General features: G+C 34.8%; 1 protein-coding gene and 1 long non-coding RNA gene across 10 annotated transcripts in view; one reads left to right on the top strand and one right to left on the bottom strand.

The window, feature by feature from the left end:
* The window catches only part of LOC408957, a 32,832-nt gene extending 19,508 nt beyond the window's left edge, over positions 1-13,324 (bottom strand). For 4 of the 9 annotated variants that reach the window (XR_001703844.2, XR_001703845.2, XR_003305209.1 and 1 more), the window contains exons 1-3: positions 12,905-13,324; positions 11,136-11,195; positions 6,537-6,601 (exon numbers count right to left, since the gene is read on the bottom strand). Coding sequence is in view for 3 of the 9 variants with exons in the window: in XM_016913369.2 (XP_016768858.2) it covers positions 6,537-6,580 (44 nt within the window). In the remaining 6 variants the exon portion in view is untranslated. The remainder of the gene's footprint in view (positions 1-6,536; positions 6,602-11,135; positions 11,196-12,904) is intronic. The other 5 variants (XR_001703842.2, XR_001703843.2, XM_016913369.2 and 2 more) reach the window with 2 other exon arrangements.
* Positions 2,330-10,680, top strand: LOC113218952. The gene is made up of 5 exons (XR_003305211.1): positions 2,330-6,054; positions 6,134-6,231; positions 8,524-9,448; positions 9,551-10,156; positions 10,269-10,680. It is a non-coding gene; the product is annotated as an uncharacterized LOC113218952 (long non-coding RNA).
* Positions 13,325-14,480: the final 1,156 nt, after the last annotated feature.

Raw genomic sequence — 14,480 nt, 5'->3', positions numbered from 1 at the left:
TATATCGGGGAATTTTCTACCAATAGGTATTCGTATTTTTATGATTTTATTCGATGTATATATCAGAAATAACCAATCAAACAACCGCATTTCTTATTGAGGGCTTCTCCCCAGCAACGTATAGTACTCTAGGGAGCTGAGAAGATGGCAGTAGGAACGGCATAGAAGGAAGGGAAGCGATTTTATTCGATCTTATTTTCGGCCAATAAACGTTCCCATTTTTATGATCGTATTCGAACTATCAGAAATATCCAATCAGATCTCTCGTTCTTTATAAAGAAATCTCCGAGCAACACGTAATATGTACAGGTTATTTGATCAAAAATTTTCAACCGGAAAACGAATACGTTTCGATTATAACCTATAATATTCGATGTGAATCCATTTGAACGATCAAATATACATTGAATCAAACTTAACGCGGAGTGTCTCGTATTGAATAACTATCAAAAAATATCGAAAAACAGTGAAAGGATGACGGAAACGTTATTGTGCATGTCGATAATGTGGTGATGGTAGTAATGGCAGAGAATATAACGTCGAGATTGAGGAGGTCGGCGCCGAATAGGAGAAGGGAAAGGGTGAAGCGGAAAAGGGAGAGAAAGGATTGGCACGGGTAAGAGGGGTCGGATAGGGAGGAAAGGACGCGTAGAGGTCAGGGGGAGCAAAGAGGAGTATCAGGTGGTGGGTGGGTGAGAGAAATAGCGAGAGTAGCGAGGAAACGAGGGATGGTTGGCGAGGAAAATTGCAAGGCGGTACCGATAAACCTACTCGCGCGTACTGACGCAATGCGGTCTTTGGTTAGTGGTAATCGCGATTGTTAATTACCGTGGAAATACAACCATCGAGAGACGACTTTGTCGTCGAGATGAATGGGATGGGAGGGAAAAAAACTCGCTTATTATTCCAACTAATCATTGATCCATTTGTTCTCTCTTTCATCGAGAATCACAGCATATATACGGTCGTCGTTTCACGTTTCGTTGAAAGAGGACCCAGACAACAATTTCTTGACCACCTCTTTGATACTCGTTTAACTTTTATTATGTCTTCGAACGTGCGCGGGGTTATCTTGTGTCTTCTCTTACACAATGGTACAATAGTTATTACAGATAGAAAAACTGTCTCGTAATTGCAACATGACAACCACTTCTTTCGATTCTTTTTCCTCTTCGCTTCCTCATTTCTATCGTTTGTTCGTGGTAGGTCATTATAATTGCGATATAACTGCATTGTTAAGAGAGGACGATTCAATTTATTTATTCACTAAGAGATTTGTGCAAATAGAAAAATAATGTTATGTAAAGAGGATGAAAAATAATTGATTAAACAAGAAAGCGAGGAAATTTGAGAAAAATCGTTTTTCGAAAGGTTATTCAAAGAGAAATTTTTTTAACGTAGAACAAAGACCATTTCTCTCTCCTTTCCCAATCTCTCTTCATTTTTTTTTTTTTTTTTGCTTCCTTGTTCGATTTTTCAACGTTACGGTACGAAGCACAGCAGTAGTTCGTCATCGTCAGATTCGTTAACGTTTGATTCATAATTCAAGATCATAATTGTTTGAAAGTTGCTGGAATAAAAATCACGAATATTTTCTTTTTTTTTTTCTTTTTTCATTTTTCGTCGAAGAATCATTCCAACATCGTTCGTACAATTTTACAAATTTTAAATTATCGCGACGAATTTGTACCTCGGTGTTATCTCATTTTATTACTTTCCACAATAGTAAATTTTCATCGATCGTTTTTATCTTCGCCACAGAGCTTCGAATTTCGCTTGTAAAATAATCTTGTCTACTTTCTGCGGTTCAAAGAACGCCAAGCTGGTTTAGACATTCGATATTCCTTTCTTTTTTTCATACTTATAATACGATTAATATTATGCACCTGCTTATGGATTTCTGTTTTAGTTGATTTCTCTCTATTTGAGATATATGAAAAAAATATAAAGATAATCGTATCACTTGGTTTCAACTTGGCATGAAGCGTGTACGATATTATTTATATAAATTGATACAAATTCAATGAAAAATGTTAGACCAAACTATCTAAACAACTTTCACGGATAACCATTCTGGTGGTAAGAGTGACCACGATTATCCACAATCCTGTTTGAGATCAATACCTCCTGAATTCAAATGTATTTACAATTATTGTTCATAAGTATATAAAACTTAAATTTTAATCAAATATATATATGTATAAATTAATAATAAATTTATATTTTTTTGTTATATTTTCTTTTATTAGGTAAATATCAGATATATTTAATTATTTTTATGATTACTTTTGAATATTTTATTTAAATTATATGAAACATTTGCCTTTGATGAATAAAAAATTTTCCAAATAACTTTAATTTTGTTTATCTTCAATTCTAATTCTATATCTTCAATATCTTCTATAATCTTCAATCATAGACTATATTTTTAGATATACGTGCTTTTGAATGTCACAATGTTTTTGTGTTTCTGTTAATTGAACATTGTTACGTTAAAATTGAATGAAACTCTTTCAATCTGAACACAAAGAGTGCAAAAGCAATTCGATGACTCGAATCTGCTCATTAGCAGAGGTACGGGAAAAGGAATGGAGAAAATTTTCTAATCAGCTTTCGACCGATGAAATTGTCTTCGCAAACAGTAAAATTACTCAAAGCTGAACGAGATATTAGGTAAACGTCGTGTCGCCTCGCTTTTTCCCCTTTTCCCCTTTTTTCCTCTTCTCTTTCAATTGCTAGAAATTCCATGGAAAAAGTACCTCAATTTACGAAGAGAGCTCGTTCCTGGATTACCTTCCAATTAGAATTGTTTACGTACCAGGTGACAATCATTTCCTTTCCCAACAATGAAAAATTCTACTTGATTGATGTAAATTCGGCGTATCTTTCGTCAACTTTTCTGATTAATGTTCAGCCTCATTGTTTAATCGTACATTTTGTATACGTTGAACGGACACAAACAAGAGAAAAATTATTTTTCTACCCTTTGAGTTCGTATTCGACGAGGTGGATACAAGTTAATTGAACAAGAAGTTATTATTTCTGATTCTGACAGATATTTCTCTATACCCCCGTTCGAACTAATGAGATGGTCGAGAATTCCAGAACCTTCTAGTTACTTTTGGTAACTTTGGTAAGAATCGATTTTACCCTTCGAGCTTTTCCTTTCTTATCGGTAAATCAGTTGGAAAAAAACCAATCGACTTTTATCGACCATATTCCATCAACTTATTGAGATATTAATCGAAAATAAATGAAAAAGAAAATAATGAAATTGAAAATATATATTTTGAACGAAAGTAACAATCTTCGAAATTACCCGAAGAAACATATGATCAGAAGTTAAAAAGACGAAAGAAGACTTAAGTAGCATGATCATCACCGAGTTTCCTGCTTCTATCTGCATCTTTCGTCTACTTCTTAGAGAAAGGATAACTAAAATGAACGCGTGCAGAATCTACATTTACGTGTCTATGCAACTTCGCCTTTGGTGAAAGCAAAGGAAAAGGAAGCAGATGACGAAAAGGGAGGGGCTATTGTTCGCGAAAACATTGTTTCATTTAATTCAACGAATCGATGAGTATCGAGCGGCGCAGCCGTTTTCGGATATGGGTCAGTGGTCGATACGCGTGTCCTGCGTCGCGCACCTATCTACACGTATACGTATATAGTACACGTATACAATATATATAGGGTATAGAAGCGAACGTGGCAATGCGCGCAATAAACGCGCATGTACGCGCATACATGTGACATATATACTTGTGACATTGATGATCCGTTGGTAAGTTACCTAATTTATATTATTAATTTATAAATTACACGTCACAAAGGAAACAAAGTAGATTGTATCATGATTAAAATTATTTTTTATCATTCGAGACGAAGACGCGTGTTGCTTTACCATGTATCGGTAACTATAGAGAGAGAGATATTTAACACGAGAGAAACGACCCATTTATCAAAGTGAACTCGATACAGTTTTGCCACGAATACCAGCACGAGTTTAAGTACCGATACACTCCATTTGAAAACTAAACTAATAGAGTAGAACGATAGCAGGTTCATCGACCTAAATCGCCATATCGATCGATTAAAAGGATGCGCGATGGATGTGCGGTTCTTCGCGAGTATATCGGTACGGGTGGGGTATGGGTGTGTCGGTCATACCTTGGTTTATTACTAATCGTTAGCCCGTTACATCAGTGTCTGCAATTACCATTTGATTTAGCATATTGTCTCGGGAGAGAACTATAGCTCGTAATAGCGTTGTGAATATAACATGCAACGTATACGGTATAAATTTATGAGTTAAATCATAGTTCGCGATAAAGTCTATTGCAACTCAGTCATGAAGTCCTTCTTTTTTTTTTCTTTTTTTTTTATTCTGCGCAAGAAACAAAAAATAAACGATTCGATCGAAATCGTAAATTGAAAATTGTTCGCGCTAAAAGAACCATGTATTCATTAATTTTTAATCCGTATTTTGTTACAAGAATTATAAGAGAAAAGACGATATAGCTTATTTTTGATGATTTTATATAGTGAATAACTTTTGAAAATAAATCGTGAATATGACGATACAAATATTTTTTTTTAAGGGAATGTAAATCTAAACTGAGATCAATATTTCTCGAGCGAAATAATTTTCGATTAATTCATTTGATGTAATAAGATCGTAACCCTTCCGGCATCCTCCCACCTTAACGCCCTGGCTAATGACTTAATCACATCCAAACCTAACTTTGAAACTTTCCATCGAATTATTCGGTGGCTAGACCTGGAGGATTGCAAGCATAACCTAACTTTTCTATACACACATTTCCTAACGTCTTTAAAACATATCTCATGCATTTCTAAATCGCCAAGTATACACGAACACACGAAACCAATCCGTTTAATTTCAAAGCGATTAATTTCAAAGACAAAGTATCGTACGGAACATCATAGGTTAGCTACTCTTGGGAGAGTCCTTGTCGTCTACACCTAATTACGTAATACCCGTACCTACCGGGAAGGATATACGAGTTCCGAGGATGGACGTAACATTAACTGCGAAGCTTCCAAGATAATGCAATTGCTAACGTCTGACAGGATTTTCAGTGCTGTCAATTATCGAATAAAGTGACATCGGCTCTACGTAAGTACCTTCGTGTACTTCCAGAGGGCGTTGAACTCCCCTCTCCTATATATACGATACCTTTCCAACGTATTGCATTAAAACGATATACATACATAAATCCTTTCCGACTTGAAAATGAAATTCAATATGGTAAAAGAATACAAGAGAGATCTTTAACATCGGGACATGATATCGCTCCGTGTTCACAAACGATCCGATTAAATCGTGCAATTACCGATTCTTACTCTATTATAATAGAGAAGAAAACAAATGCATAATATCAATAGCGAGATATATTTTTTTTTTTTCCTTACAAGAATACATTCCTTCCAGTCGACGGATTCAAAGAACCTACCTATCCTCTCCCCCTTCCCTTTCACATCCGTCCCTTCCATCCTTTTCCATCCCTCTCCTCCTCTGTTTCTCTATTTATCCGAGCTAGAGAATACCTCGCGAATCAATAAGTGGTGGAGCCGATTTACAAGACCGACCGGGTATGAAAGAAGCTTAACAAGCGGAAACGGACGGTGCGTATCCATCTCGGTCATAGAGATTCTACGCAATATCGGCAGAAACTCGACTAGAAAAGTTATTCACCCCGAATCGATCCGGCCGATTGTCGAGTCGATGAAAGCTGCCCTATAACTAGTTAATTGGTCTGCTACCGATACAGCTACTCTACTCCTCCACTCTGTTCCTCATACCTCCTCATTGCTCAATCCCTTGCTTCTATTCTCATTCTCTTTCGCTTCTTTTTCCATCATCAACGGCAGCAATAACTGATAATTAATCCGCCGCCTATCAATCGAATTATGGGAAAGGAGGAAGACATTCTTCACCGCGATCTTTTCATTTCTTTTTCCTTTTCTCTCGAGTCGAAGTAATAAAATAAAAATAAACCAGATGAATAGAGAGAATGAAAACGATCCGAGGTAAATTTGATTACTTTATTTTAACAGCGACAATTAAAAATATTTTAAGAAATAACGATAGAAATTTTTCTTTTTTCAGGTTCGCTTCTCGATCAATCGTAATTAGAGTCACTCGAATCGAGATCAGAGATGGCCGAACACAAGAAGCCTCTGTCCTCGTTCCATCGAGATTGAAAGGTGGAGTATTGGAGAGTAAAAGAGTATATACGTATCGATTTCGCAGTCGAAAGAACTCGCCTATTACTCGCCTCCACTTTACCATCCGGATTTCTCCGCGCGTTTCGAATCGATCGAAGAAGGCCAATGTCGATGTCAAGCCGATACTTTGACTTTTTCCCCTCCCCAGATATTCTTTCTCTCTCAAACTCGATTCGCTGTACCAATCGAAGCTTATTTTGATTTGATCGAACGCAACAACATTTATCTCGAGGAAAAGTAAAAGGGATATTTTTTTTCTCCTTTATATAAAGAGTTCTACTTACTCTGGAGCAGGATTTCTCCAACGTTGCGTTCCAGTCCACGCCATCGGGCATTGATCGCCCCCGACCTGGAACAAACAAAAATATTCCGTGAATATTGGTGTTCTGGCGGAAAGGAGTAAAAGTAAAGTAATCGATTGCTCCTTCCAGATTAACATCTCTCTCTCTCGTGTTTTGCAATTCAAATATCCTCGATTCGTTATCTCGCCTTTATATTACGTTTCTTTATCTATATATTTAATTGATATTATGTCTACAAAATATCAATTGATTAAGAAAAAGATTGCGGATTAATTGATCCAATACATGGATAAAAATATCACATTGCAATTATATATATATAAAATGCACGAGTATTTTTATTAATTACTAATTAAAATTGCAATGTAATTAATCAATGTTGATAATTTATATTTAAATTTTTTAATGGATAAACTGTTTATATATTTCAATATATAGATCATAAATAGATAAACAAAGATGATTATGTCGTTAAATCAATTCCATATATACCAATTATATCATAAAAATAGGGGAAAAAAAATAGAAAAAAAAGGAGAAACAAAAATTCACAACGCTAGATCGGTTAGTTATGAAAATTTTTCGCGAACGTGGCAGAACGAGTCGAAGAGGGACTCGCAGTTTCAGCAGTATTACGACCGCTGCTCTTCAAAACGCGCGGAGGGTATACCCGGCTTTTTCCTCCTCTCTTTTCCACCTTTCTCTCCTTCTCTCTTTCCGTCTCCTCTCTCAGAACCCTTTTCTTCCTGTAGCCAGTAGTATCTGTCTCGGTCCACGATTCTACTTCTACACTCAACGCTTGCTATCATCCCCCCACTCGCTATTCTTTCCACTTTCCCCTCCACTCTTCACTTCGCAACTTCTCTATCCACCCTCACTCTCTCTCTCTCTCTCGCACTTTCTGTCTCTCTCACTCGCCGCCTCCCCCACCACTCGGTCCGCTCTCTTCCTTCCATTCGCTATCCCTTACTCGACTCTTCTCCTTCTCCTTCACTCTGTTCCTGACCTTTTCTATTCAAGAGACGTGATTGCAGCTTGCATATTTTACGAGACCAGCCTCGAAGCGTATGCTCATCTTTATCCATCTATCCGTCTATGTTGTATTCGTCTGTTCGCCAACTCAACCACCCCTTGCACTTCTCTCGTCGCAAGATTTTACCCTTCGCGCACTCTTTCTCTTTCTTTCTTTCTCGATGCTTTGTGTCGTGATTAACCTTTAAAGTTATTCGTTACGAAAATTTACAATGCAAAATCTCTTGGATTTACTTAACGATCAGTTTTATTTAAGCAGCGATAAATTGGGATTAGATAGGTAAAATCATTTAGGGATGTCGTTATTATTGTTCGATATTAAGATTTATATATTACATAAATGATGTAATTATTTCTGCTACATTGTTCGTTGAATTGAACGGATGCATTCGGTATATAGAAACAAAAATTCAGTAATAAAGATATTTGGAGATTTTATGTATTATGAGACAATTGTTTTACTTCTCTATAGAGAGAGAAAGAGAGATAGGTATGAAATAAAAAGTTCTTTCGACGCTGTACATTTATAATCATTGGACGAACAAATTACACGTTTTTTTACTCGAAATCTGAGCAATTATAACACTCCATTTTTGGAGTATTATAGAGCTTTCACAGCACTTTCATAAATACTGTAATTAGGGGTATGTAGATCTTCCTTCACCGAAGCTTTATCGTAATACGACAAATCACGCTTAATGCGTCTTCTCCACTCCCTTCTCGACTATAATTACCATCTTTTATTTCTTTTCTTCTCCTTTTTTTTTCCTCTTCTTGCAAATACATCAATTTATTTTATTATACGATATAAAATAGTTTCAATGTTCTTTTCATTGAAAAAGAATAAGTTATTATAGGTTAGGATTTAAATAACGTTCGTTATAAGTTAGTTTTATTATAGGTTAGGATTTAAATAACGTTCAAATGTTTGTTACAGATTAGAGTTGAAATTAAGAAGAGATTGAAAAATTGGAAAGAGAGAGAAAAAAAAAGTGAAAATGTAGCGAATATGAAGAATGCAATAATCAATAGCCTTGCAAAGAATAAAATCCCTTGATATCGTCGCCCTATATCCGATGGTAATCCAGTGGAGGCTGTCACGCGAGAACACGTTTTGCATGCAAAATCGGCGGACCAAATAACCGAGAGAAGTATTTCAAATTCCCTGACCAAGAGCCGCCTCTGTCGAGAATCGATATCTGCCTCCAACCGAGAGAAGCGATCGTTTTCGAGAAGGAACTGATTCGACCTTTCCACGTTGAAAACGTATATATATATATATATATATATATTGTATAATATCACAGCATGTATATATAAATCGATCTTATCAGCATGAAAATGGGATCGTAACAGCACCGTTTCCCCTAGCTCCCCTATTTCCGAAGATATATATATATATATATATCAAAGGTGTCAAAGATATTTCTTGGTTCGAATACCGCGAGATCGAATTTAGATTCCATTTCTCTGATTTTGATATGCGTCGATCAATTATTTAATTTATTCTTCTATATATATATATATATCTTTCGATTAATAAGTCAAGATGTACTCGCTTCCTGTAATCAACCGCCGTGAAAAATTAATTTTCGTGCGAAAAATTTTACGATGTTTTAATAACACATACACAAATAGATTTTGTGCAATTACAAACGTTGCATAATCATAGCGTGCAACATACGATATACGAAAGAGAAAATTAAATTTTATGCACGTTTATACATGCGTATCTTGCGCGCAGTATTACAGCCATTTGATATTATTCATTGTCATTTTACGAACACGTTTGTCCTACTTTACCAACCGTGTAAAGCTACATATTCAATCACCATTGTCCCTGTCACGAATATGATAAAACGGTAAGAAAAATATTCGCATTGACGAAACTTCAAATTTACGATATATATATATATATACTTTCTATTCACAATTTAGAGTAATGGTGTATAATTTTCTCGCAGGTAAGATAAGTGAAGCGCAACGTTACGTAAGAGTACTAATGGAGAAAGTACGAAAGCGACGAAATAAATCTAGATAGAAAAGTAAAAAGAAAAACTTGGCATTGATGTCGAATGAATGAATCAATACAAGTGAATAAATTCTTACAATGTCACAACAGCATCTGTTTGATAAACGTTTATGATATTCGATTTTATTGCGCCAACTTATATATATATATTCAAAATTCAGTGGAGGGGGAATATCGTGTAGGCTTGCGTCGCCTTTTTATTGCGTAGCTGTTTGATGATTGCCTACGACGCTAAAATCGTCACTGACGTAAAGGAGATGAATGGAGAGAGGGAAATGGATAGTTGAAAAGAATAAATAAATGATGAAACGAAATGGATATTACAGAAGAAGTCATTTGATAACATTGTCGAAAATTCTTGCCTGGACAAAAAGAAGTGATCGTGTCTGAGAATAAAACGAGAAGACAGTGTTGGAGTTGTGTGAAATGCAGGACGCAACGTTCTCATATCTTTTATTCGTTGCATCGAGGTTGCTAGAGAAAGAGAAAGAGAAAAAGAGAGAGCAACATCCGCGTTTCACCGTTTCGTTCATCGATGGTATGTTGCTCACGGTTTTCTACCTTCGTTTCAACTTATTCGTTGCAAGTAATTAATTCAATTGATCATTAATAAGGAATTAATAATTTTTTTTTTTTTTTAAAATCACCAGAGCGATAAGATACTCTCAAATGCAATTTTGAAATCATCTTACGTGCTTTGCAAAATGAAACGAAATAAACTTTCTCCCGGTTTGTAAGTTTCCCTCGGTTCACCCGGTGGTAGCAGCAGAAGTGTATACTCGAGACTATTCAAATGTAAGCAAAACTCGATTCTATGTGTGTATAGGTTATGTAGTAACTATCGAAGATTCCTGTAGACTGCGCGTTCAAACCGTACTTCGGATGCATGTACAATTGCAAACAAACAGCATCTCCACTCACACGAATTGCTTCGAGAGCCATAAACGGAAGAGCTTATTCGTTAAATGTACGAACGTCTGGCCCATTCAATAAATATACACCGTGCATCTTCGTTAAAAATATTTCGATACCTTTTCCATTATTTTTTTTTTTTCATCGTTATTTCTTGACTTCTCTTCTTTTCTTTTTCTTCTTTTTTTCGTCTCATTTTCTTTTTCATTAATGAATAATTTCGATAATTCGTATTTAATACAATTTATAACAAATTCTTTATTTATACACGTTTACGTAAATTTGATTTCAATATTCGAATTTTAAATATCAATATAGATTTTATTTCGAATCGTGGCAGGGAAGTGGAAGGGAAAAAGGAAGCGCGAGAAGCAAAATTTCAACAGAGGAAGCTAATTCTAATAATATCTCGTGTTTGAAATCTTCGTTCTATGACACATGCAAGTACGTGCTTCTGTCGAATCGACCTAATAACCTAATGATATCTATAGCAGGTTTTCTATCGCGCAAAAAAGATTTCGCGGGAACAATCTTAAATTAATAATCCAAACGATTAATTAGCTTCGTCTTTTAAATTTTTTTTTCTATTAATATCGAATTCGTACCTTAAATGATCCACGCGATTCTCGTTGTACGATCCATTGTTGCCCCGAAAAAGTATTGCTCTGCAACGTAAACGAAATACTATCGATTAAATGTTACAAGAACACAATTGCGTAATACAAATAGTAATATTCCGTATTTATTGAAATTATTAATTGAAATATATATATAGAGAGAAATATTCTTTATGTAATATTGTTGGTTGAAGAATTCTCTCATGACGAAAAAAAAAAACTGGTCTAAATTTAAGACAAATCATTTGGGATTGATTCAAGAAAGCAGCTAATCCCACGAGATGAACTGTCTTTTTTCCCATTAATTAAGTTGGTTAATTAAGAAGAAACTCATTTCATGTACGAGTTCTTCGAGTATCCCGACGTCCCGAGACATAAAGTGTGAGATTAAACGCAAGCTTTTAATTAACAACATTATATTATCAATGATTGCATATTGAAAATTAAGAAACCGGAAAAGATGTTATTATCATTTTTTTAATTTCCTTAAATTCGATTCTGTGTGAACGTATATATATATATATATATATATGTATAAACGGTTGTACGCGCGCGCGCGCGCACGCTCATACACACAAGAAACGAATGCCTTTGCCTAAGAATAACTTAGGTAAACCGGGTCACGTTCAATGCTTGCATATTCTTTTTTCACAGAACAGACGTGCAATAATATAATTTTTAATAAGCTTTTTTTTTTAATTTATAATTCGACGAGTTATCGTATAATGATTCGTGTTGCAAATATTTGTATAAAATGACGGATCGTAGATTGTTATCAATAAGGCGCTTTAGCCTTTCGCAAACTCGGTGTGAACTTGAATCGAGAAAAACAATCGGAAAAATCTTGTGGTGGTAAAAGATGAATCATTAGAATTGCGATGACCAAGCTGTACGATATGTATTAGCAATTGTATTACGTAAGTTGTTGCACAGGCTAAAAGAATCGCACCCATCGATGACAATGAACAACGAAAGCAGCAGGACTGCAACGACAATTATTTAAAAAAGGATCAGCATTCGTTTTATCTTCGATTACTTAATCTTATATATATAGTTAGATATTCTTGGCTCTATCAGATTTGTTCAAAATTTATATATATGTCAAACAGATGCACATTGGTATACTTTCCATAGGAAAGGAAAACGAAAGTAAAGATCGTTGACGTCGAGAAAGAAAATGAAAATTCAACCATTTTAGGAAAGATCATTTGGAAAAGCACGAAAGTTAACAATTAATTTCTTTTTTAATTTTTTGAATTTGAATTGATCATTTCAATCAACCATTTTAAAACGGTTCCTTGAATGTTTAATTATTCGATAAATATATTCGTGAACCTTGACACGAATATCAACATGCTATAATCATACCACAAGCTCGATAAATTGTTTTTCTTCTAAAATTGTAAATATATTTATATATTTATATTATATAAATTTTTTTATCGAAAAAATATTTACCTCGTAATTCTAATTTAAAAGTTTTTTTTTATATTTCTTATAGTTAGGCCATACAAATCAAATAGAAAGGACGCGACGGCCATTTTTCGACATTACGGTATAAATTTTTCTTTACATACAAGTATATCGAAATCAAGAGAAATATAATTATTAGTGAAATACAGTGTATCAAAAGAATTTATCTAGATTCGTCATTTTCGACAATGTTTTTGTTTGAATAAACACGTCGCGAAAATACCATCCTTATTGATCAGTTTTTATATTAAAGAAATATGGATCAGATATGAGAATAAACATACCTTTTTAGCGCGAAACTCGCGCTTATTTAGCCCTTAATACACGACGTGTTAATCCAATATGGCAGAACACACACATGTCAAAACAAATCGGCGAGTGGCGCGGAATGACGCGACGACGCTACACAATTCTACACAGCTACACGTTCGTATTCACTTCACCCGAACATTGGATCGATATAGTTTCAGAGCGATTTTAGACATATTCAACGTTGCTAACAGAATTTACGTTGAATTTAAGTTTTACACAAATGTTAAAATATCATTTTTGAGACGGTGTAGGGAGCATCGGAAGATATTCGATTGTGATTGGAAAAATGTTCTCGATCACAACTGTAAACTTGCTGATTTAAAGAGGCACGTAGACGATCAAGCTCCGTCGGTGACTGGCAACGCGAACCTATGTGCGTCGCGCCACTCATTGGCAACTTCGTGGCAGGAAAACCGAATGCGCCCGAACGCTAGACTCTGTATGTAGCTATCCGAAGAGAGGCGCTGCTTCCTCCCGACGTCGTTCATCGAAGTTTCAGTGACGCTCAATTCAAACGATTCAGTTTGTTTTCTTTTGTTTTTTTTTTTGTTTTCTCGATTTATTTTTTTTATTTCCTTCTTCTTATTAATTGTCCAATAATTTCATTTACAATTCGACACGACACATTTGAACGCTTGAAAAATTTATTTGCAATAAAATATAAAATTTTACTTCAACAAATCTGATATAAAGAATTACCACGTGTTGTATATTTATATATCTTTATAATCAATTATATAATTAACGAATCTAATGTTTCAGATCAGATAAGAGAAGAAGATATTAAGAATATTGACACTGGAATAAGAGTACATAAAACGAAGATAAAATTAAAGAGTTAAAATTAAACACGTGAGATTTTTGAAAGTGATATACATTTAATCTTCCAAGGCAACTATATAAATAATTGATATTTGTTTGCCTGTGTTAATTTCGAATTAATAGTCTAAAAATTGTACCTTTTTTAACACAAAGATAATATTTGAAATTCTAATTGATAACGAAGCGTGTTATCATCCAAATACCATCATTATCATCATCATCGTATGCAAATAAATTAAATTAAAAGTGTCCAGCGATGTTACGCCAAATTTTTACGGTACATAAATATTATAAAACACAATTGATCGTTGGGTAATTAATCAAGCTTAGGCTATCATCCGGTTGGACATAGTCCAACATTTCCTCCATCTGCCTACGCTTACCACTGTCCAATAATATTCCGTATAATCGTGTTTCGTAGTCGTTCGAAAGAGAAATATACCTTTTCTTCCAATGCAGCACGTATTTCATGAAAATTAAAAGATTGCAATTTATTACACGTTACATTCATCAGAATGCACATTCGATAAAATAAAGACGATCCGTACAAAAATAAATCCGTCCTAATCGTGATATCTTCTACTCGACTGTCTGCCCTTTATAGTTTACCCTCGACTCAAGACCTTAGTCTCGCTTTGTCCCTATTTCCCTCCCTTCCTTAGTTCCTCTTCAAGGACTTATACGTGACTCTAATTTTGATACGTCAACAAAATTTACCCTATGTAC

Source organism: Apis mellifera, linkage group LG8 (assembly GCF_003254395.2).
Source record: "Apis mellifera strain DH4 linkage group LG8, Amel_HAv3.1, whole genome shotgun sequence".
NCBI lineage: Eukaryota > Metazoa > Arthropoda > Insecta > Hymenoptera > Apidae > Apis > Apis mellifera.
The sequence above is the reverse complement of the archived record's forward strand: the minus strand, read 5'-3'. Positions and strand labels throughout refer to the sequence as shown.